The following is a 24321-nucleotide window of genomic DNA, read 5'->3' as shown; positions in this document are numbered from 1 at the left end:
TGTTCTCACTGCTACCATCAGGTAGGCGGTATCGCAGCATCAGGACCCGCACCAGCCGACTCCATGATAGCTTCTTCCCCCAAGCAATCAGACTTCTGAACTCTTGATCTCCCACGATCAAAATACATCAGCCCTGCACTTTATTACTCTTTTATCTCACACCGGACTGTCATAAATTATATTACTGTCATTATATTATGTCTCTCTTAACAACTGACTATCAACCGACAGCCTGAATGTCAATACAGTACAATACTGTACATTCTATATATATACTTTTTTCATATATATTTTAATTTTTATTGAATAATGTGTATCTATATAGTATCTATATAGTAAAAAAAAAAAAAAAAAAAAAAAAAAACAGCATATTGTGTACTGTACAATGTATGTTATTATTGTATATTGTTGAGTGTAATTGTGTATAACAGATGTTTAAATTGTGTTGTGTTAATTTGATGTTTTAAGTTGAGTGTAATTATGTATAACAGATGTTTAAATTGTGTTGTGTTAATTTGATGTTTTAAGTCGAGTTTAATTATGTATAACAGATGTTTAAATTGCGTTGTGTTAATTTGATGTTATTGTAAATTGGTATATGTATCATCACTGTCACGACTGCTATGTTGATCGGAACTGCACCCAAGAATTTCACACACCATTGCACTTGTGTATATGGCTGTGTGACAATAAAGTGATTTGATTTGATTTGATTTGATTTGGATTTAAATCGGCAGTCCTCAACCAAAAAACTACAGAAATCCACGGAATTCCATCACAGACATCCAGTTCCAGTGGTCATATTAACCCTGAGGTGACACCAAACGCACGTCACCATCCCTTCCCCCACTGAACCCCCTCCTCCTCTTCCTCTCCAAGCTTCCACAACAAATGCCTCCATTTTTCCAACATGATCCATTCCTCATGCTAACATCCTACCCCCTACTTCTTCCAATCCATGGGCCACTGGAGCGGATTCCTGCGTGAGGCTGCTTCCGCTGGCAACTCTGCCCCAGACCCATTCCCCACCTCACTTTACCTCCCTGCTTCCTAACTCCCCTTTTTCCCCTACCATGGAACCGTTCCTTGTGTGAGGCTGCCTCAGCAAGGGAATCCGTTCCAGAATCCTTTCACTGCCAGCCCAGATTTTCCAGCTCACCCTCCCTCATTCAACCTCCAGACTGCTATACCTTTCTATATTCCCTCAAACAGCGCAGCTTCAGAACCCCCCCACCCCCCCAAGTCTCCAGTCACCTCCGCTATCAAATTCTCGCAGGTGCAGACATATATCTCTCCTCTTTACTGACAGCAATCCCAAATAGCACAACCATTAGAACCATAGACTGTGGTGAATTCTCAGTCAATCTTAAAAATCTTCCCACACGCTCACTTTTGCCGAGTTTTGCATCACCTTCAGGTGTTTAACTGACGTCATTTGCTCCATGTTTCCTCATAGACGGCGCAAGCTTAATGACTACCTTTCCATTATTGCCGAACTATCGCTCTCTTATGGCAAAAGCCATTTCTTCACATATCACAAGCTTTTTTCAGCTAAATGTGCAGCTAGAGTTTCGCTCTAGTCAATATTGGGGAGCACTAGACCTAGATCTCCATAACAGGGTGTTTTTAGGATGTAAAAGCATTTCATGCACCGTCTGCAGGTTAACCGATCACTTAACCACTTCATGCCCCTCAATCACCCCCCTCCCAAGCAGTCGCTATAGCAATCAAGCTGAATAACTATGTCCCTCAAACCAACAGCAACCCATCAAACTCCTACATCAAGGATCAAAAAGGAAGATCCGTTAACTTTTCATCAGACAAACAAATCTGCAACAATTTCAATGATTACGGATGCTACAGAACATCATTCCCATGCCTGTACATCTGTAAGTTTTGTGGAGGAGCTCACGCAGGTTCCATTTTCCTGGTTAAAAAATCATCAATAAAAAACATGTTTAGAATGTACCTCAGTAGTCCTGTCATTATTCCTGCACTAGCTAAAGAACTGGTCAACTATCCAGATAAATATTTTACCCAATTTCTATTATCTGGATTAAAACGCAGTTTTAATCTTGGTTTAGAGAGTCTGCCATCCTCCAATCTCTTCTGTCACAACTTGCAATCAGCCCTCGCTGAACCCGAAGTAGTCAATGACCTTATAAAAAGAAGTTAAATCAGGTTTCATGATAGGCCCATTCATTAAACCTCTGTTCGAGAATTTCCATATCAATCCCATCGGAGTAGCCACCAGGAAATTCTAAGGGAAAAAATGCCTCATCATAGACCTCTCAGCCCCTCATGGTGGACCCCACCCAAGTATTAATAGCCTGATTTCAATCGATGAATACTCCCTCCACTACCATAATGTTGACCAAGCCATACGAATGATTAAAAAAGTAGGCAGGAAGGCATGGCTCACTAAAGTTGACATCACTGCAGTGTTCAAAATTATGCCCCTACACCCCAATTTCTGGCAACATTTTGGCATATGATGGAATGACAAATTACATTTTTCTGTCCGACTCACTTTTGCCTAAAGCAGCCCCAAGATATTTGCTGGATACTCTTAAACAATCACTCCATGCCTTACCTTATCCACCTGCTTGACAATTTCCTCAATCTCGCCTCACAATTTCCCCCCCCCGGCCCTACATCTAACCACGGTGCCGAAAGTTTTCTCCAACCTAGGAATTCCCATCGCTCAAGAAAAAAACGCTGACCCATCCACTTCCATCTAATTCTTAGGCATCCAACTAGACATGGTCACATATCTTGCTTCTCTTTCCAAAGAGAAAATTGATAGGATCATCTCAATCACCTCAGACACCCTCACAAACTTAATTTGCACTAAGCTTGACCTCCTTTCCCTCCTCGGCCACCTAAATTTTGCCATGTGCATCATTCCCCAAGGTCACCCGTTCATCTCACATCTCCTCTCCCTAGCCTCATCCATCCACTCTTTAAATGACACCATAGTCCTGGACCAAGCCTTCCAGGCAGACTTACAACTATGGCTGACTTTTCTCAGACACTGGAATGGCATCTCCTTTTTCTATGACGACTTTATATCATTACCAGAAGACATCCAATTGTACACCGACACAGCCCCATCAACAGGTTTCAGAGGTTAATATCAGGTCAGATGGTTCACATCCTCCTGGCCCCCCAACATAACAGAATCCCCTTCCCATTTAGAATCTTTTGCCTTGTTCAAGCTGTATCCCATCTTAGTAGCAGCCGTCCTCTGGGGTCGGAATGGAAATACAAAAGTATTTTAGTTCACTGCGACAACCAAGCCACCGTACAGTGCATAAACAAAGGCAGATCTCATTCACTAGAAATATCGCTATTTCCTAGGCGCCTAATTTGGATTTCCGTTTGTAACCAATTTATCATAAAAGCTGAACACATTCCAGGATCAAAGAATCAGATTGCTGACTCTCTTTCTAGTTTTCTCTTTCAGAGATCCAGATCCTTGTCCCCAGAAGCGAACCCGACACCAACCCCAGTTCCTCCTTGTTCAAAACTGAAATTTCTATAAATAACCCCCTCAGAATCCTTCACCAAGCTTCCCTATATTTCAATCCTCAAAGCCATTTCCCACTGAACCCTCAGAACTTACTGGACTGTGTGGAAATGCTTCAGAAATTTCCATCAAACCTACAACCTGCCATTTCCCGATATTTCTCTCCTCTCCATATCCTCCTTCGCCTCACATCACAACCAATCCAAAAACTTCCATACAGGAACCATCAAGGGGTACCTAACGACATAATTTTTTTCTATAAACTAATTTTCTGAAAAAACTCCTCCTCAATATACCATCCCCAGTTCTCACTTCTCATCAAGGGTATCCACAAATCCCAACCCACCAGAACTGATACTAGGCTTCCCCTCACCATTGACCTGCTCATCCGATGTCTAAATACCCTCCACCAGGGCTACATATCTCCAAACACCTCAAAAACTCTAGACACTATGTTCATCCTCGCATTCTTTGGCTTCCTCCAATGTTCAGAACTCACTACCATGGCAAAATTTGACCCAAAAATCCATCCCACCATTTTGGACCTCCATATCATAGACCACAAGACAATCAGATACCTTATCAAACAGATTAAAACAGATCAGACAAAAAGAGGGCATCCAGTTTTCATTTTCAACCTGCCCACACCCACCCAGCCTTTCAATCATTAGCACTTTACCTCCACTACAGAGGTTCACAATCCAAAAACCCTCTTGACCCACTCTTTGTAGATGACAAAAACCAAGCAGTTTCTCGATTCTGGTTCCAAAAACATCTCAAATCAGTTCTGATCAAATCCGGCATCTCAGAAAAACTATATTCAAGCCATTCATTCTGCATTGGCGCTGCAACCACCGCAGCCCAAAAAGGCCTGCCCAAGCATCAAATTTGTTTACTAGGCCGTTGGTCATCCGACGCTTACCTTAGATGCAGTATATTCGTACCGATCGTCTTCATAACAAACCCTCATTAGCTAACTACAATTCATTCATGATCAGGGTTGGGGGACGCATGCCTTATCCTTGTCAGACCGCTAGGCCGGACCCACCGTTTAGGCACTGCCTGCCCGAGAGACACCCGTCTCATATTGCTGGACGGGCCTGCCTAAAATCTCAAGGGCTTTCCCTTCCGAAGTGCAGCAGGGGGTTCTCCCATTTTGAATGCATGCAAGCTAACTCATGTTTATTCGTACTGTGGGCTCCCCCTTCGAAGCACGGTGAGGACTCAGGTCAAGCCTTCGAGCCCTTCGCCCAGGACAGCAAGCCACACATGTTTACACTATCCTCTAAGCAGGATTACATTAACTTGTGAACTACTGAAATTTGTGTTATTTGCTTAATTTGCTTGATGCAACTTCAATGCATTACACAATTTTACAGTTTTGTTGTTTAATAATATTTTTCAGCAGGCTTACGCATCATGAATGTGAGAACAAACCTTGCGTTTCCTGAATGCAAGATGGAGGGATATATCTGGGGCCTATAATATGTACATTTTGAGGACAAACTAATAATGAAAGTGACATAATTTAGATTATATTTCAAAAATAAGTGAAATGACCAATAATATTGCATACTTTGTCCCACTGAAATGCTCATTCTAAAGTACGACATTGATTTTGAGTTGGATGCAGATGTAATTCTTCTGATATTAACAACAGTAAGGTTAACTATGACATCTATGAAACGTTAACACCTAATTTATGTGGCAAATTTTTCTGACAGTTGTAACTCTCCTTTCATCATGTTTTTATTGATTCAAATTCAGTCATCTCTTGGAATATCTGAAGGCAAACAAAACCAGTTATAATTTCTTTCATTAAAAAAAAAAAAAGATTTCAGCCTATTCTTTTTTTTTTTTTTTTTTTAAGGATTTAGGCATTTCTATTTAATCTTTAACAAATTTAGTGCATTTTGCCCTTATGAAAATGTATATTTTTATTTTATTTTTTATAGTTTTAACAGTGGTATTTGTAATAAGACCATGGTAAGCACATGGAAGCATGCATGTTCACTACCATGGTTAGATGTAACTTGGTTTCTATAAAACGAACTATGGCACTTTTGTAATTATAAACAGTAGGTCTATCCTAAAACACATTTAAAAACAATTAATAAAAAATATAAACCTTTATAAGTATTAAAAAAAAATCTTTCTTTTTTAATTTGATCCCCTTTTCTTCCCAATTTGGCATGCCCAATTCCCACTGCTTACTAGGTCCTCATGGTGGTGCGGTTACTCACCTCAATCCGGGTGGCGGAGGACAAGTCTCAGTGCATCTTATCACGTGGCTTGCTGTGCATGACACTGCGAAGACTCACAGCATGTGGAAGCTCATGCTATTCTCCGTGATCCACGCACAACTTACCATGCGTCCCATTGAGAGCGAGAACCACTAATCGTGACCACGAGGAGGTTACCCCATGTGACTCTACCCTCCCTAGCAACCGGGCCAATTTGGTTGTTTAGGAGACCTGGTTGGAGTCACTCAGCACACCCTGGATTCGAACTCGCGACTCCAGGGGTGGTAGTCAGTGTCAATACTCGCTGAGCTACCCAGGCCCCTATAAGTAGTAAAAGTTTAATTATATTCCCTCACTCCCCTAATGTAGCTTATTACAATAGAGCTGAAGTAATATAGTCATATTTATTATGTATCTGTTTCTACCGAAAGTACATTTAGTGTTACTATAGTAAATTCAAGGGTAGTGATGTGTGAAAAGACTTGTAAATTGTGCATGTCACAGTGTTCCCTATCTGTCACTCACTCGACGATGTGTCGATGTAGTGACACTAGGGGGTTTTTGGGGAGCCCTAAACACCTCTGCTTTTTTGAAAAAATGCCAATGAGAATTGGCGAGTGGAATTCGCATGCCACTCTCCCGGACATACGGGTATAAAAGGAGCTGGTATGCAACCACTCATTCAGATTTTCTCTTCGGAGCTGAGCGGTTGTATTCAGTGCACTGAATTCAATTCCCTCTAAAGACGCACCTCAAAACTGCTGGATTTACGGTGCATTTCAGCGGCTTCTCCCCCTCTGCACCCGTGGAGTGCAGAGAACGCCCCTGGGTGTTTTGGCAGAGCGAAAATAAAAGAGTATATTCTAAAAGAGTATATTTTTATTCACAAAAAGAGCGGCACACACACGGAACATCTTTTTAAAGATGCCTTTCCGTTTGTGTGTTATTCCTGGTTGCGGTCGTTATCTCACCACTTCTGACGGCTACGATCGCTGTCTTGTGTGTCTGGGCACTGCCCACGCGGAGACATCGTTCATGGATGAGTCATGTCCTCATTGTGAGAACATGACCATGGCAATGTTGCGGTCGCGGTTTGCTTTCATAAGAATGCAAGCCATCCCAGCGGCTACCCGCACCGGTCCTTCTACCTATGGGTTTGAGGCTGCGTCGGTTAGCACTAGGGGCAACTTGGGGACATCAATGGGACCACCTCCGCTGGGTATCCCCCCACGGACCTCCCATTCCCCAACATACTCGCTTGCCCCGATCGGTCTCTCGCACGAGACCGCCGGCTCGTCTCAGCACGAGTTTGACTTCTCGTTCGGAGCTCGGGAAGACGATGAGTTATCGAGCGCAGCATCGGAGAGTGGGCTCATCCAGTCTGACACAGAGGCTTCGACTGGGTTTCCTCCTTCGGGAACAGTCGCCCGGTCTCATGCCGACGCGGAAATTACGGACATGCTTTCCCGGAACCCTCCACTCTCCCCTGAACCCTCGCTGCTCAACGATTGGTTCCTGGACTCGGGGCGCCACCCACAGCCACGCCCCGCCCCCGTTCCTTTCTTCCTGGAAGTGCATGAGGAACTGACAAGATCGTGGGAGGCACCTTTTACTGCCTGGTCCCGGTCTTTCAGCTCCACCACTCTCACTACCCTCGATGGTGGAGTGGCCAGGGGGTATTCGGTGATCCCCCAGGTGGACAAGGCACTAGCGGTGTACTTGTGTCCGCAGAGCGCCGCCACCTGGCAGGGCCTGTAGGTTTATGTCGTCCCTGACGACTGTGGCCTGCAGTGCCACTGGACAAGCCGCCTCCGCCCTGCACGCCATGGCTCTCCTGCAAGTACACTAAGCCAAGACGATAAAAGAACTGCACAAGGGTAGTTATGACCCGGGATTGATGCAGGAACTGCGCTCGGTGACCGACCTCGCTCTCCGGGCGATGAAGGTCACAGCACGGTCTCTCGGGCAGGCTATGTCCTCCATTGTGGTCCAGGAGCGCCACATTTGGCTCAACTTGATTGAGATGGGAGAGGCAGACAAGGCACGGTTCCTTGACGCACCCATTTCCCAGGTTGGCCTGTTTAGCAACAGCGTCGAGGACTTTGCCCAGCAGTTCTCGGTGGTGAAGTAGCAGACAGAGGCCTTACAACATATCCTGCCCTGGCGTGGCTTAAGACCCCGCACCCTGTCTGTTCGTCGCCAAGGGCGTCCTCTTGCAGCAACAACACCGGCTCCGCCGTAGCCCGCCCCCGTGGCCCGGCTCCGGCGTGGAGCCCTCCGCAGGAAGTAGACGCCACCTGTCTTGCGGCCGGCCGCTAAGAACCCGAGGAAGGCTTTGAAGCTCCCCCGAGATGGGCGACCCAGGGGCGAGGAGATCCACTTCTCTGGGGCTGGTCGACAGACCACTCCATCCCCTGGTGGAGGGCCGGGAGGAGAATCTTTTGTCGCCGCATGCCCAGGAGGCTGTGGCACCCAAAAGTTCGACAAAAGAAAGGTTCCCTCGTCTCCTGGGTCACATATCCGGTGCGCATGGCCGTCGTCATGACAACCGTCCCATTTTGGCAGGTATGGCGCTCCAGTGGTGGACCCCCTGCCCCTGTGCGCCCAGCTGTGGCACAAACATGCCCACACAAAATTGGTTCCAGTGGACAACGGGGACAAGATTCCTCCTCCCCCCTCCTCGGCCAATCTTATGGTGGGCGGCAGGAGCCAGGTAAGTGCTTCGATGTCCCTGGACTCAGCACGGCCGAGGGGCTCGAGTCCCCACAACGTGGCACCTCGAGCTCCACCCCACTGCGAGGCCCCGCCCGCCGGTACGTCCGACGTGATCATTCCCTTGGTCCCCCTTGCCCGTAGTTTGGCCGCATAGCTCACGCTTTCCAACCTGTTGCAATGGCTGACCCGGGCCGTCCGACTCGGCTACGCAATTCAATTCGCCAGGTGCCCACCCAGGTTCAGCAGCGTCCGCTTCACCTCGGTGAAGGGTGAGAACACTGCTACCTTGCGTTCGGAAATCGCTACCCTTCTGTGCAAGGGTGCGATAGAGCTTGTCCCTCCAGCCGAGATGAAGAAAGGGTTATACAGCCCTTACTTCATTGTACTGAAGAAAGGCGGTGGGTTGCGGCCAATCCTGGACCTGCGAGTACTGAACCGGGCTTTGCACAGACTCCCGCCCAAGATGCTGACGCAAAAACGCACTCTAACGAGCGTCCAGCATCAAGATTGGTTCACGGCGGTAGACCTGAAGGACGCGTACTGCCATGTCTTGGTCTTACCTCGACACAGACCCTTCCTGCGGTTTGCCTACAAAGGCCAGGCGTACCAGTACAAGGTCCTCCCCTTTGTCCTGTCCTTGTCCCCCCGCGTCTTCACGAAGGTCGCAAAGGCAGCCCTTGCCCCGCTAAGGGAAGTGGGCATCCGCATCCTCAACTATCTAGACGACTGGCTAATCCTAGCTCACTCTTGAGAGTTGCTGTGCGCACACAGGGACCTCGTGCTCGGCACCTCAGCCGACTGGGGCTTCGGGTCAACTGGGAAAAGGGCAAGCTCTCCCTGGTTCAGAGCATCTCTGTTCACGGTTTGGAGTCTCAATGACAGCGTGCCTCACGAACAAGAGCACGCAGTCGTTGCTGAACTGTCTGAAGGCGTTCAGATGGAGGACAGCGGTTCCACTGAAATTTTTCAGAGGCTCTTGGGTCATATGGCATCCTCAGCAGCGGCCACACCGCTCGGGTTAATGCATATGAGACCACTTCAGCACTGGCTACAGACTAGAGTCCCTAGATGGGCATGGCGCCGTGGGACACATCGCGTGACCATCACACCGATCTGTCACCCCCTCTTCAGCCCTTGAACCGACCTTGCATTTCTACGGGCAGGGGTTCCCATAGAGCAGGTCTCCAGGCGCGTCATGGTTACAACAGGGCCGGCTCCTGGACTGGCCCGTGGCTGCGTTGACACATAAACTGCCTAGAGTTGTTGGCAGTACTGCTCGCCCTGCGGAGTTTCCGGCCGTTGATCCAGGGCAAGCACGTGTTGGTCCGGATGGACAACACAGCGACAGTAGCATACATTAACAGTCAAGGCGGTCTACGCTCCCGTTGCATGTCACAACTCGCCCGCCGTCGTCCTCCTCTGGAGTCAGCAGCGCCTCAAGACGCTACGAGCCACTCATATCCCGGGTGACCTCAACACCGCAGTGGACACGCTGTCACGTCAGGTTACCCTCAGGGGAGAGTGGAGACTCCACCCTTAGGTGGTCCAGCTGATTTGGAGTCGATTTGGTCGAGCACAGGTAGACCTGTTTGCTTCCCAGGAATCCTCCCACTGCCCGCTTTGGTACGCCCTGACCGAGGCACCCCTTTCGGCTCATCATGATGCAGTAGATGGTAAGTACTTGGGGAAGCACGACTTTATCATCAGGTTCCTGAGAGGCACTAGGAGATTGAATCCCTCCAGACCGTGCCTCGTACCCTCATGGGACCTCTCTGTAGTCCTTCAGGGTCTACAGGGAGCTCCCTTTGAGCCCTTGGAGTCAGCTGAGCTTAAGGCACTCTCTTTGAAGACTGCCCTCCTGACTGCGCTCACTTCCATCAAAAGGGTAGGGGACCTGTAGGTGTTTTCTGTCAGCGAATCGTGCCTGGAGTTCGGTCCGGGTTACTCTCACATGATCCTGAGACCCCGACCGGGCTATGTGTCCAAGGTTCCCACGACCCCTTTTAGGGATCAGGTGGTGAACCTGCAAGCACTGCCCCAGGAGGAGGTAGACCCAGCCTTGGCGTTGCTGTGTCTGGTGCAAGCTTTATGCATCTATTTGGATCGCACGCAGAGCCTTAGAAGCTCCGAGCAGCTCTTTGTCTGCTTTGGTGGACAGCGGAAAGGAAGCGCTGTCTCCATACTGAGAATCCCCCACTGGGTCATTGACGCCATCGCGATGGCATATCAGGCTCAGGACATGCCACCCCCTGCGGGTTTACGAGCCCACTCAACCAGGAGTGTGGCGGCCTCCTGGGCCCTGGCCAGTGGTGCCTCTTTGACAGACAACTGCAGAGCAGCGGGCTGGGCAACACCCTACACCTCTGACCACGGTAGAGCCTGTCTCATCCCGTGTATTGGCAGGCACGAGCAGGTAAGTTCCGGGACAGCTGGCCGGGTGTACCACTTGTGCATAGTGCCTTTCCCCTCCCTTGAGGTGAAGACGTGCACTCTTGACTCCCAGTCGTGTTCAGACTGTGATCCCTGGATGACTTTCCTCCTTAGCCCTCTGGCAGTTGAGTTTGCGGAGAAACTTGCTGACCGGCCCAGTACATGCGCTAATGAGCCCCTGTAATTGGTAGGTGCTCCACATGTACTGGTTCCCCGAAGGCGACCCCATGTGATATCTTCCGCAAAATCGTTTCCCTGTCGGCAAACTGCGTCTTCCTTGGGCAGAGGCCCCTCTGCGCCCAGTCACCATTCTCTGTAGAAACTCCTCCCCCTTCGGGTAGGACCTACCATGGGACCTCTCCACATGACATACTTCCGACAAGACTCGGTAAGACCATGTGACGTATTCCACTCAAAATACCCCCCCCCCCATCTTTTTGGGCAGGGGCAGGGTGTGGTCTCCACGGTGTATGACACCCCCCGACGCAGACACTTATGGCTCCCAGTCAGTTAACAAATTCCACTCTTTTTGGGGAAAAAAGAGAGGGAAAGAGGCCCCGGCTGGGCTAGCCTGAGTGTTGGGGGAGGTTACGTGACGGCCTGGTGTGCTGGCTACGAGGCACACAGCGGTCTGCCCGTCACACACCACCAGTTCACGTAACAGTTCAGATAGTTGTGGCATTTTGTATAGGGACTCCTAGTGTCACTACATCGACACAACGTTGAGTGAGTGACAGATAGGGAACGTCCTGGTTACTTTTGTAACCTCCGTTCCCTGATGGAGGGAACGAGATGTTGTGTCCCTCTTGCCACAATGCTGAACTACCCGCTGAAATGGCCGGGACCTAGTCTCGGCTCCTCAGCACAAAACCTGAATGAGTGGTTGCATACCAGCTCCTTTTATACCCGTATGTCCGGGGGAGTGGCATGCAAATTCCACTCGCCAATTCTCATTGGCCTTTTTTCAAAAAAGCAGAGGTGTTTTGGGCTTCCAAGAGTGACCCCTATTGTCACTACATCAACACAACGTCTCATTCCCTCCATCAGGGAACGGAGGTTACGAAAGTAACCAGGACGTTTTCTCTTGTTCATCCTGTCAATCCTATTTATAATGTTGGGCTGTTTAATGTGGTTTTAAACTAGTTTACTCACCGAGGGTTTACATAGAGGTTTGCACCAGAGAATTCTGTACTGAATGCAAATGGTTTCCACAACTTGCGCCATGGTTCTCTCAGCGCTGCAATGATCAGAGGTGCCTGTTTGAAAGATAGAGTCTGGTCTGCGAATAAAAATGCACCTGCTTTGGGCTCGTGCTGCTCTGTCCATGAAGCCATCTACAGAGCCATACAGGTGCATTAGCGGAGGTTGTGACTCCATCTGTCTATTTGACACCATTAATCCAGATACTTTAGATGACCACGGTACAAACACATACCAACCCGTATAATGGAGAACTTGTATGTACCAAGTCTAAATAAATGTGTTTATGCAACAAGGAACTTGACAACAGATTTGATTAATGTGACTGATAAACGCCCCCCATTTGTGACCTAACGCCCCCCTCTCAACTATTTTGCTCTCAGCGCCCCCTGGCACCACCCCCGTTGAGAACCCCTGGCATAGATGGTTGGGAAATTCCTTATTACAGTCCAGGGGCATGATTAATTGCGTTCATTTTTTATTGTGTTATTTTTATATAATTAATTGCACTGAATAAACATGTTAAATTGACAGGGTTAGGCCCTAAATAAAAACAGTTTTGTTTTACATGAAGCGGGTTGGGGGCCAACATGTTGAGATCATACAATCAGTCAAATGCTACTTGTTTTATCTCAATAATGCCTGATAAATTAATAAATCTGATAAATAATGGCTGACTCATGGTTTCTGTTAGCCGGTAATAAACAGTTTTTGACTGTTAAAATATCCTAATGTCTGACAAATTCAAACATTGTCAGACACAATGTCCGGTGAAAATATTAGCACGATGCATCAGCAACCCCTTTTATTGATCCCCCAAGTGTACAGTGTGACGCCATGCATTGATAACAGCGCTTCACTGCCATGGAGGTTTAAACTTTCCCAAAGCTTGTGAAGTCCTAATCCGAAGACTGTCCCGCACACTAACATAAGCAGCCTGTGTTATTCCTGTCTTGCTTGCTCTCAGTGAAGATTCTCACTTCAGAATTGCATTAAAACCTTGCGTTTCCATCTTCTGGAGAGAAGGACACCAGGCTTATGTGAATCTCAAGTTGTTGAGAAACACTGAACACATTTGACTTCACTTTGGCAGCAATGCGCTTTTGTGCTATGAAAAATCAGATGAAAATAGTCTGAAAAATAAAGAGCCAAGGAAATAAGCCAAGGTAATTAGCCAAGAGAAATTATATTACATAATCAAATGATTTGTTATTTTAATATTTATTTATACACAAAAAAATATGTGGGAAATTGATGTTTAGTTTAGTGCTGCCACATTGTTCCATCATCATTCCATGATGGACCATTGTTTTTCTTTTTTGAATGAAAATGTAGTTATAATGAACAAACGTTTATCGTTCAGTTGACTTGAATGTGCCATAAATTAGCATGTATTGCATTATTATGCACAGTCCATCGCGTTTACATTGCAAAATAAACACCGAAATAAGATGACCGGATATTTTCCAATTTGTCTGGCAAAATTTTTCATTCCCAGACACGTTGGCCGGCACCAAAATTTCTAAGCAGAAACTCTGGGCTGACTGTAAATAATGCATTTCTGCAATAGCATCAGTAACCGAGAACTTTTGTGTGATACTGCATCCATGGAACTAGGTTTCAACGGAACAAAAAATGAGTGTGCCTTTAATAAGAAATGTAATTTGTTTCTTATGTTCATTAGAAAATGAATGGAGTAAAAGTGCAAGTATTCGGTTTCAATTTTAATCAAGTAAAGTAGAAATTCCCCAAAATAACACTTTAGTACAGTAATTGTACTTCATTACTAAACGTAAGAACTTTACACCCTTGATATATGATCACTCTGGGTTCAAATAGGATCTCCAACAGTTACGCACAACAATTATAAGTGTTTTGAGTGTTCTGAACTCACAAGAGTCAGTCGTGAATGGAGATATCGATGACCCTGGAGTCAGACTCATCTGTGAAAGATCCAGTTCCTCCACTTCACGTTTTTCAGAAGGCTGTCCAGGGTCTGCTGCAGCTTCCAGTTGTCCTGTGTGCATGTGAATGGCTATTGTCTCCTCTGAAGGGTCCTCATTCAGGGTGTGTTTAGATCCACTACGCCGCAGGGTAGAGGCAACAAAGTGCTGAGGACTCGTAATGGTTGATGATGTTTCAGGGGGCTCACAGGAGTGGGGTCGCATGGTTGCTATGGGAACGAGACCCTGAAGCACAGCTGTTGGAATTGGATGTGCTCCCATGCCCACCGTCTGTGCCGGTACGAAAGTCCACTGCTGCTGGCCCGTGGCTGGAGAGTGGAAGAGGTTGGCCTGACCCCAAATCACAGGCTGGCCTCCAGGAAGCATCTGGGCCACCTGCAACGGTGCCTGAACCCCAAAGGCCATTGGAGCACCTTGGGTGGCAAAGGATTGTTGAGCCCAGTGAGCAGCCTGGATAGCACCCATGGTCATATACCCTGAGAAACAAAAGTAATCATCATAACCTTCCTCCTGAGTACCAGTCATTGGCTACATAAACAATGGTTAGTGTGATTCAGAGGTTGCGTTTTTGCTTTAAAATTACATTGACGTTAGGTTAAGGCAGTGGTTCTTGGGGAGTACGAAGGTATTATAAGGGGAAAGACTGCCCCATTCTCAAGTCTTATTCACATTCACACATTCAAAAAATGTGTGAACATGTAGGAAATTTCTTTTCCTCTGCCTTTTCTCATTAAAGCCTGGTTTTTACTTTCGCCTGGCACTACAGCCAATCCTGTGTGTGCAGATCTAGAATTTTTCTTTTAGAAATGCTCAACTTTATGCAAATGAGAAGCGGGAAACGCCGGGCACCAACCGATCACTGTGAACTGAAAGCAGTGATGTCTGTCATAAGTGCTTTACAGTCTGACAATAATGCTGAAGTTTCTGCTGGATTCAGTGCTTTAATCACATCATTGTTTTATTCAGACTTCAAATGATGATTGCACGCATTCATTGTAGCAATAGTGTGGCTAGGTAAGCAAAAAATAAATCAACACTGTTTGTATATTTAGGCATTTGGAAATAAAGCTGGCATCTTTCCAACTGTGATCAAACATATTTAAGATGATATTATTGCTCATGCACAGAAAGCAATGATAGACAATACACGCTCGCTTTACATATTACAAACAAGCCCCTAGAACAGCAGCTTTTTTAGTATTGTGGGCGGGCCAAGCAGATTTCTTCCGCTCCAGTGGGATACGAATGGGTAAATAGGTGAATTAACAATTACATTTTGGTCTGTTCCTCACACAACACTATCACATGGTTTCAGAAGAATTTGAATATAGCACACTATTAATATGGATTATTTTTATGGTGCTTTTACTGTATGTGCTTTTGGAGCTTGAGAGTCACAATTATGATCCCTCATTCTTGTGTTTCAGGGATGAAAAAAAGCTATACTTAAAGGCGCAAAAGTTTTTCCTGTGACCAAAATAAAAAATAAAAAAATAATAATCTGAACCACTGAGTTAAGGGTTGAGGCGTTCCTTTTTACTGTATTGCAAATCATTTACAACTAAAAATACAACTCGCTTTTGGCATCACTCTGTGGACATTTCATCCTGAAATGAAATCTCACACATGCCCATATGTTCAACAACACTTTCAGTTTTGGCCACTGAGGCAGTGGTTTGAATTTCAGTGAGCACAGATCGATTTCAGCAGCAAAACTTTCAACCTCATGATGCTAAATTTAGAGTGGGATCAGTCTGACATTGTTGTCACATGAGCTCACTACAATCAGTACTGCCACTCCCTATATACATATTACGCAGTCTGTTTAGGGCACCAGAAACTCCCCTGGCTGCCCTTACTCACACGTTATACGTTATTCAAGGACTCGCTAGCATTCGCAGAACACAGACAGTTGCCTCATGCTCACACTTTCGCACCATGCATCGTGCATTCTGTTTTAAGTGTCTTTGGGTTGCTAATGATAAGAAATGTCACATGTAGGTTACCTGAGGGCACTGCTGGTGGGCTGAAATGGGTGAAACGTTCTGGGGGATGCTGATGTCGTCTCCTTCCAAGATCCAGTGTGTTAGCAGGTGACGCTGGCATCTGTGATGACAATGCAGTCATTTTTGTTGTGTAATTTGTGTCCTCAAATGATTGTCAATATCATACCATAATAAAATACGTAGGGTTGACATGGAAAAAATACACTGAGTTGATACTTTCACAATACACTGAATAAAAATATTCTGGGTATTTACAGAGTAACTGTTTGAACCTGAATAGCACTGGCCACACATTGCTGCTATTTTTAGAAAATTGTTGCATTGACAGTGGAATTTGTGGAGGGCACAATCATATGAAATTAGTGCAAGTAAAATATCAACTCATAATTATCTAAATAACAGTAGTGTGCAAATAGAACAGAATACTGAACATACCTGAATGCAAATAGCACTGCAGTATGTATATTCAGACTTATAATTATATATAGCTATAGCTATAACTATATATGGATGATACTTCAACTTTGGCACGTTTAGCACTGTGGACTTCTAGAAAGTAGTCACGCAAAAAAGTTTTGTCTTTGTCGACTAACAAAGGCATCAGTACATGCACTAAAGGAGATTTACAGGTGCATCTCAATAAATTAGAATGTCGTGGAAAAGTTCATTTATTTCAGTAATTCAACTCAAATTGTGAAACTCGTGTATTAAATAAATTCAATGCACACAGACTGAAGTAGTTTAAGTCTTTGGTTCTTTTAATTGTGATGATTTTGGCTCACATTTAACAAAAACCCACCAATTCACTATCTCAACAAATTAGAATACATCATAAGACCAATTAAAAAAACATTTTTAGTGAATTGTTGGCCTTCTGGAAAGTATGTTCATTTACTGTATATGTACTCAATACTTGGTAGGGGCTCCTTTTGCTTTAATTACTGCCTCAATTCGGCATGGCATGGAGGTGATCAGTTTGTGGCACTGCTGAGGTGGTATGGAAGCCCAGGTTTCTTTGACAGTGGCCTTCAGCTCATCTGCCTTTTTTGGTCTCTTGTTTCTCATTTTCCTCTTGACAATACCCCATAGATTCTCTATGGGGTTCAGGTCTGGTGAGTTTGCTGGCCAGTCAAGCACACCAACACCATGGTCATTTAACCAACTTTTGGTGCTTTTGGCAGTGTGGGCAGGTGCCAAATTCTGCTGGAAAATGAAATCAGCATCTTTAAAAAGCTGGTCAGCAGAAGGAAGCATGAAGTGCTCTAAAATTTCTTGGTAAACGGGTGCAGTGACTTTGGTTTTCAAAAAACACAATGGACCAACACCAGCAGATGACATTGCACCCCAAATCATCACAGACTGTGGAAACTTAACACTGGACTTCAAGCAACTTGGGCTATGAGCTTCTCCACCCTTCCTCCAGACTCTAGGACCTTGGTTTCCAAATGAAATACAAAACTTGCTCTCATCTGAAAAGAGGACTTTGGAACACTGGGCAACAGTCCAATTCTTCTTCTCCTTAGCCCAAGTAAGACGCCTCTGACGTTGTCTGTGGTTCAGGAGTGGCTTAACAAGAGGAATACGACAACTGTAGCCCAATTCCTTGACATGTCTGTGTGTGGTGGCTCTTGATGCCTTGACCCCAGCCTCAGTCAATTCCTTGTGAAGTTCACCCAAATTCTTGAATCGATTTTGCTGGACAATCATAAGGCTGCGGTTCTCTCGGTTGGTTGTGCATCTTTTTCTTCAACACTTTTTCCTTCCACTCAACTTTCTGTTAACATGCTTGGATACAGCACTCTGTGAACAGCCAGCTTCTTTGGCAATGAATGTTTGTGGCTTACCCTCCTTGTGAAGGGTGTCAATGATTGTCTTCTGGACAACTGTCAGATCAGCAGTCTTCCCCATGATTTTGTAGCCTAGTGAACCAAACTGAGAGACCATTTTGAAGGCTCAGGAAACCTTTGCAGGTGTTTTGAGTTGATTAGCTGATTGGCATGTCAAAATATTCTAATTTTTTGAGATAGTGAATTGGTGGGTTTTTGTTAAATGTGAGCCAAAATCATCACAATTAAAAGAACCAAAGACTTAAACTACTTCAGTCTGTGTGCATTGAATTTATTTAATACACGAGTTTCACAATCTGAGTTGAATTACTGAAATAAATGAACTTTTCCACGACATTCTAATTTATTGAGATGCACCTGTATGTAATTTTAATTATTTTTTCCTGATAGCCATGAAAATTCACAGCACAGTGTCATTTCCAGAACATCTTCTGAATTGTGTTTAATAGAATTCTGTGGTGGAAATGAGGCTGATAGAAATTAAAAATTTTTACGTTTTTGAAAATGTTGTCTTGCTAAGGCTAATTTAATAGCTAACAATTTATGTATCCTATATACACACAATTAAATAATATATTTACACTTTTTATTACACTTTATATATTTACAATTTTAAAAAATTACAGAATGATTGGAAATGATGCCCAATAAAAATATTCTGCTCACAGTTTATATTTACCTTGAATTTACTTTGTTTTCTTCAAACATCACTTGTCTCATATTTTATTTCAAGCACGCTCTTTACTGGCACTTTTGTCAACTTGGTTAACAAGAAAACAAACCTATGAGTTAAAAAATGTATTAGGGGAAAAATTGTTGTTTGACGCCACAATCGTAACTGTCATATTTTGTGAAAAATTGTTATAAATAATTTTTACACAATAAATATTAAAATGGTTTATTTTTATATTTAGCTCTGTTTATATTACCATAGTTTTAAACTTGATAATTTCAGAGTTTAAAATTAAAAGTCTGGGTGTGGGACAAGGCTCAAACAGAACAATCTGTAAATAAAAGGCATTTGAAAAGTACCAAAAATAAATGTCGAGGGCCTGGTTAAAAGTTTCCAATTCAGTACTAATGAGATCTTTATATAACAAAAATAAAATAGTGGAAATCTGTTAGTTTATTAAACATCAACCCAAGGGACATGAAAGGTTACTGTCATGGTTTGTGTCAGGAAGAACCCAGTTGCAGACAGTCAACTCTTCAAAAATATTTTATTAAAGAAAATATAAACAAAAACTACCCATGAAATAAAAGAAAAAAACAAACACAACAGAGAACTATCAATAAACTGAAATACAAAACCAACAAGGACCAAACACAAGAAATAAAACAGAGGAAGAATCCAGCATAGGACAGAGCACATGAGGGAAACATAAAGAGGGAGAAATCAGGCAGGAAAACGAGAGGGGCAGGTGAAGCATATTAACAGAAGATCAGAGAAACGAGGGGGTGGGGCCATGACATGAGATGGAACAGAAACAAGCAGGGAAAGAGAAACACATGGATAAAACAGAACATCGCAAAATAACAAAAACAACAAGAGTGTCAGGATCCTGCCACAAAAGTAATAAACCAGACTAACTTATGACAGGATCCTGACAGTACCCCCTCTTTAAGGGACGACTACCACAACAACCAAGGGAGGGAGAGTGGGGGAAACCAGGGGAAAGGCTTTAGAAAGTGGACAAGGTCCGGTGGCCTGGAGGAGGCTTGAGGACAGGGATGAGGTCAAGCAGTGTGCTGGCCACCAGATAAGGGCAGCTGGGGAACGGGCAGACAGGCAAGCATCCGTTGGACATAGGGTGAGGTCAGTGACAGCCAATGGATACTGGACAGGATGGACAGCAGCCGGAGGGTACTGGACAGACAGGTCGGCGGCCGCAAAAGGACAGACAGACTGGTCAGACTGGGAGGTGGTATCTAACAGATGTTGGCCACTGGACTGAGTAAAAGGCTGGTCACTGGTGTCTGATGGGTGCTGGTTACTGGGCTGTGTAACAAACTGGTAAGCTGGTGTCTGATGGGTGTTGGCCACTGGACTGAGCAAAGGGCTGGTTGACGGCCACTAGGGACTGGACAGGATAGTCGACGGTCACAGGGGACTTAACAGGCTCATCGAAGGTCACCGGGGGCTGGACAGAGTTGTCGACCATGGAGAACTGGACAGGCTTGTCGACAGCCACAGGGAACTGGACAGGCTCATCGACAGCCTCAGGGAACTGAACGGACTCGTCAACAGCCTCAGGGAACTGAACGGATTCATCGACAGCCTCAGGGAACTGGACAGACTAGTCGACAGCCACGGGGAACTGGACGGACTTGTCGACAGCCACGGGGAACTGGACGGACTTGTCGACAGCCACGGGGGAACTAGATGGTCTTGTCGACAGCCATGGGGAACTGGACGGACTCAATGAATACAGGGAACTGGAAAGGCTCATTGATGTCCACAGGGAACTGGACAGACTTGTCGACAGCCATGGGGAACTGGAAGGACTCGATGACCAAGGGGAACTGAATAGGCTGTGTGGTGACCACCATGGTTGGAGTGTTGGCAGTGACTGGGAAATGGCCTCTGCGGACAAGAATGCTGACAGCAGCAAGGGAACGGCACCCATGGCTGGGAGCACTGGCAGCGACTGGGGAACAGGGGCGCTTCTTCTCCTCCTCCTCCTCTTCCAGATGGTCAGATGCACTGCTGCCGGAATGACCGCCACCTCCTGGTGGTCAGCAGTGGTCTCCTCCGCCTCCTGGCGGTCAGCAGCAGGTTCCTCCGCCTCCTGGTGGTCAGCGGCAAGGACAGGTACCTCCTTGCAAACAGCGGTAAGGAAGGGCGCCTCCTGGTGAACAGCGGCGAGGATGGGCGCCTCCTGGAGAACAGTGGCGAGGACAGGCGCCTCCTGGCGAACAGCGGCGGCCAGGGCAGGCGTCTCCAGGTGGAATGCAGCAATGAGGGCAGGTATCTCTTTAAGGGCTGCAGCAGTCCTCCTTTTTCTGTGACACTTGGCTTGTGGTTAACCAAAGGGATGGTGGGGCACGGACAAAGAGGAGGTGTTATCCAGTATGGAGGTCCTTACCTCAAGCAGGACCTCCATCTCTCTAAGCCGGCAAACGTGGTTCACCACTCCCCAATAGGGCCATAAAAATGTCACCCCCGACTCCGAACTGAGAGGCTCATCAAGTCCGGACAGGAACAGGTGTTTAAGACTAGTCTCTCCCAAGCACAGCTCATGGGCCACATCCAGAGGAGTGATGGCATACTTCAAAATGGGCTGACCGCCCTGAGTGCAGCACAAAAATTCAGTTTTAGGACCTGTGTTTTGGGAAACCAATTCCTGCTGAACAGAAGCTGGGTGGAGGAACAGACCCATAACGAAAATAGCTGAATGAGCACATGAGGGAAATATAAAGAGGGAAAAATCAGGCAGGCAAACGAGAGGGGCAGGTGAAGAAAATTAACAGAACATCAGGGAAACGGGGGGCCGGGGCCATGACATGGAACGGAACAGAAACAAGCAGGGAAAGAGAGACACATGGAAAAAACAGAACACCCCAAAATAACAAAAACAACAAGAGTGTCAGGATCCTGCACAAAAGTAAAAAACAAGACTAGACTGATGACAGGATCCTGACAGGAACAAAGTTGTAGGAACACCATATATTAGTTTAATATAAATTATAATAGTTACTTTAACCTCCTGAGACCCCGCGTCCACATGTGTGGACATTACGTTTTGGCTTCGCTATAAGCTATGCATAATTTCATTTCATTTAATCTGACTGATCTCAGTTCAGGACACTCTAGGCTGTTATTAAAGGTTTAAACTTTGAGGCACCGAGTCACATGACAAAACAACATGCCTCTGATCTCAGCTAAGTTGTCTTTGGGATAAATGGCAACAAAACTACATCTGGTACGAAACCTCATTACGTTTTTACATTAAAACCTGTTTGAGTAAAAAGAGTAGAGTATAATTTCATCCAATATGCCATTTTAAAAATTTCATCCATTTATTGCAAAATGACACGATGTTAAACACAATGACTGCATTTGTGGACTATAGGCCCATTTTCCTTAAAATATGCTATATTCACTGTGCGTTATCACATTGAGAATCAATGTATGCATTCAAAAGCTGGAAAATGTTGCTTTCAGAGGCTTTATACGGAGTTAGGATGAAAATAAGCTGCATTTCAAACTGTTCTGAGACCAGTGCAGACAGACAGCACACTGGAGGTTAAGTAATTCCCTAATTAGGGAGCTAAATCTGATTTTCTTATTTTCAATTTCACAACTTAGTCCCACTGTCCACATACCTGGACATCAATTATTAGGAAACTTATTTGGTCTAAAAACTTTTTTTTTGTATGTTTCTTAGGGGCTACTAGTTACAAATCAATAATGGGAATGGAAAATGCAGTCACGCTTGGGTCACAGGAGGATAATATAACAATATATTCAGGTTTATAAATATATTTTCTAGATTATGACCCTATTTTCATTATTTGTAACTATATATTTAAATTTACAAATAGATATTCTGATTTTATAAATATATGTTTGGCCCCACATATACTATATGCTAAATAATAATTTTAAAAAATTATACTTTAAAAAAACTCTAAATTTCCACCGGCATTAATCGTACAGTGTTCTTCTGAAAAATGTTCATAAAATGTTATTTGTCTCATCTTGGTCTCTCCTGAAACAAAACACATGATTTGTTAATATTCTCTTGAGGTTTACTTACTGACAGGATGTCTGGTGGGGTGGCCATGTCACCAAAGAGATCAAACTGGTTTATATTCTGCAAGACAGTCAGAGAGGAACATAAATAAGATTTAATACCATGCTGCAGGAGTATCTGCACAAAATCAATGAGCACTTCACAACAGGTCTTTGATTTAGAGTTTTAATAAATCATTGATGTTATCAATTCAGCGGGGGACTTAACAGGAAATAATACTGTAAAATGTAAAATTCATTTATAAAGACTATATGATTGGGTACCAGGGAGAAGAGTTGACAATGAATGACTGCATCACATCAACAACTGAAGGAAATCAGGCAACACATTTAATCACAACACAAAGAGTGTGAATATGAGGTGGATGAGTACTTAAATGTATGTGCAAACAGTCAGAACCCAATGTATGAGCAAGAGGAGAAAAAGAAAACCAACACATTGTTAATTTATAAAGAAAACTAGATGCTTGAGTGTTCATAGATTCAGGCAGGATCAGTGTTTGGAAAACATAGCGGAAGGGAAACTGAGATTTATGTGAGGGTGGCTCCAAGCACTTGAAAGGCTCCAACTGAATGAACAGACAAGCAATAACACTGTGAAATGGATTGATGGTAAAAGATTAATTCAGGTGAAAGCAAGCCTCTATTGTGACTGATATGGATCCGTTTGGGATTTTGCACTGCATGCCTGGTTCTTCAATGTTCTTTTAGTAAATCGAATGATTATACATTTAACAAACTCTATACTATTTGTGAAAACTATGAAATTCTTATAAAATGTTTGCGGGCCACAACCAATCTTTAATTCCATTTCTTTCTGCCCAATTTGTAATAAAAACACAATGCTCTTCATAAAAAACATTGTAATGTTCTTCTAAACCCATGCAGTACATCCAGACAAGAGATGAACACCAAAAACAAACCTCTCACGTCAACCAATGCTTGGTTTCCCCTCATCCACCTGCATGAAGTTCTTGCCATAAATACCACTAAATTGGTAAAACTACCATGCATGAAAGCCTTTTAGAAAGTTTTTTTTTTTTTATCATTAGTAGCTTTCATTTGCTGTGGAATGCAAAAAATCCTTAAAATCTTCCATATGAAGAAGGGGAGGAACATTGAGAGGTTTGTTTGAGGGAGGAAGGGCTGGAAAGGTTGGAAGCACCTACAGTCATACAATGGCGTTTTGGAACATCATAGATTCCTTCTTTCTGCTGACTTGTTGGGACCTACAAAATTATAATAAGTTATCAAAACAAGTCTTCTGCTGTGCTACAAAAATATTTCAATGTGGTTATTTGTTGGTCCCTGCTGAAAAAAACCCCATCTTAAACCAACCTAAACTGGTCTGCTGGTCTTAGCTGGTCTTCCAGCCTGGTCAGGCTGGTCTGTTGGCTGGTTGTAGGGGTTTGGGGCACTTGTCAGCTGTTCCTCCCAGGTGACTGGGAGGCTAGCTAATCCAGTTTAAATCAGCAACAAACAAACAAACAAAAAAAACCCCATCAAACTAGCTTATGCTGGTTTAAGCTGTGTTTTTAAGCAGGGGTATTTAAAGGGATAGTTCACCGAAAATGGAAAATTATTTCATAATATACTCTTCCACATATTCCCGTATGACTTTCTTTCTTATG

At 44.6% G+C, this 24321-nt stretch overlaps 1 protein-coding gene across 4 annotated transcripts in view; it reads right to left on the bottom strand.

The window, feature by feature from the left end:
- The window catches only part of dab1b (DAB adaptor protein 1b), a 111817-nt gene that overhangs the window by 13879 nt on the left and 73617 nt on the right, over positions 1-24321 (bottom strand). For 3 of the 4 annotated variants that reach the window (XM_051699544.1, XM_051699546.1, XM_051699545.1), the window contains exons 9-12: positions 23860-23919; positions 22695-22751; positions 16088-16187; positions 14012-14557 (exon numbers count right to left, since the gene is read on the bottom strand). In XM_051699544.1, the coding sequence (XP_051555504.1) occupies positions 14012-14557; positions 16088-16187; positions 22695-22751; positions 23860-23919 (763 nt within the window). The remainder of the gene's footprint in view (positions 1-14011; positions 14558-16087; positions 16188-22694; positions 22752-23859; positions 23920-24321) is intronic. The other variant, XM_051699547.1, reaches the window with a different exon arrangement.

This window comes from Myxocyprinus asiaticus, chromosome 6 (assembly GCF_019703515.2).
Source record: "Myxocyprinus asiaticus isolate MX2 ecotype Aquarium Trade chromosome 6, UBuf_Myxa_2, whole genome shotgun sequence".
NCBI classification, from domain to species: domain Eukaryota; kingdom Metazoa; phylum Chordata; class Actinopteri; order Cypriniformes; family Catostomidae; genus Myxocyprinus; species Myxocyprinus asiaticus.
The sequence above is the reverse complement of the archived record's forward strand: the minus strand, read 5'-3'. Positions and strand labels throughout refer to the sequence as shown.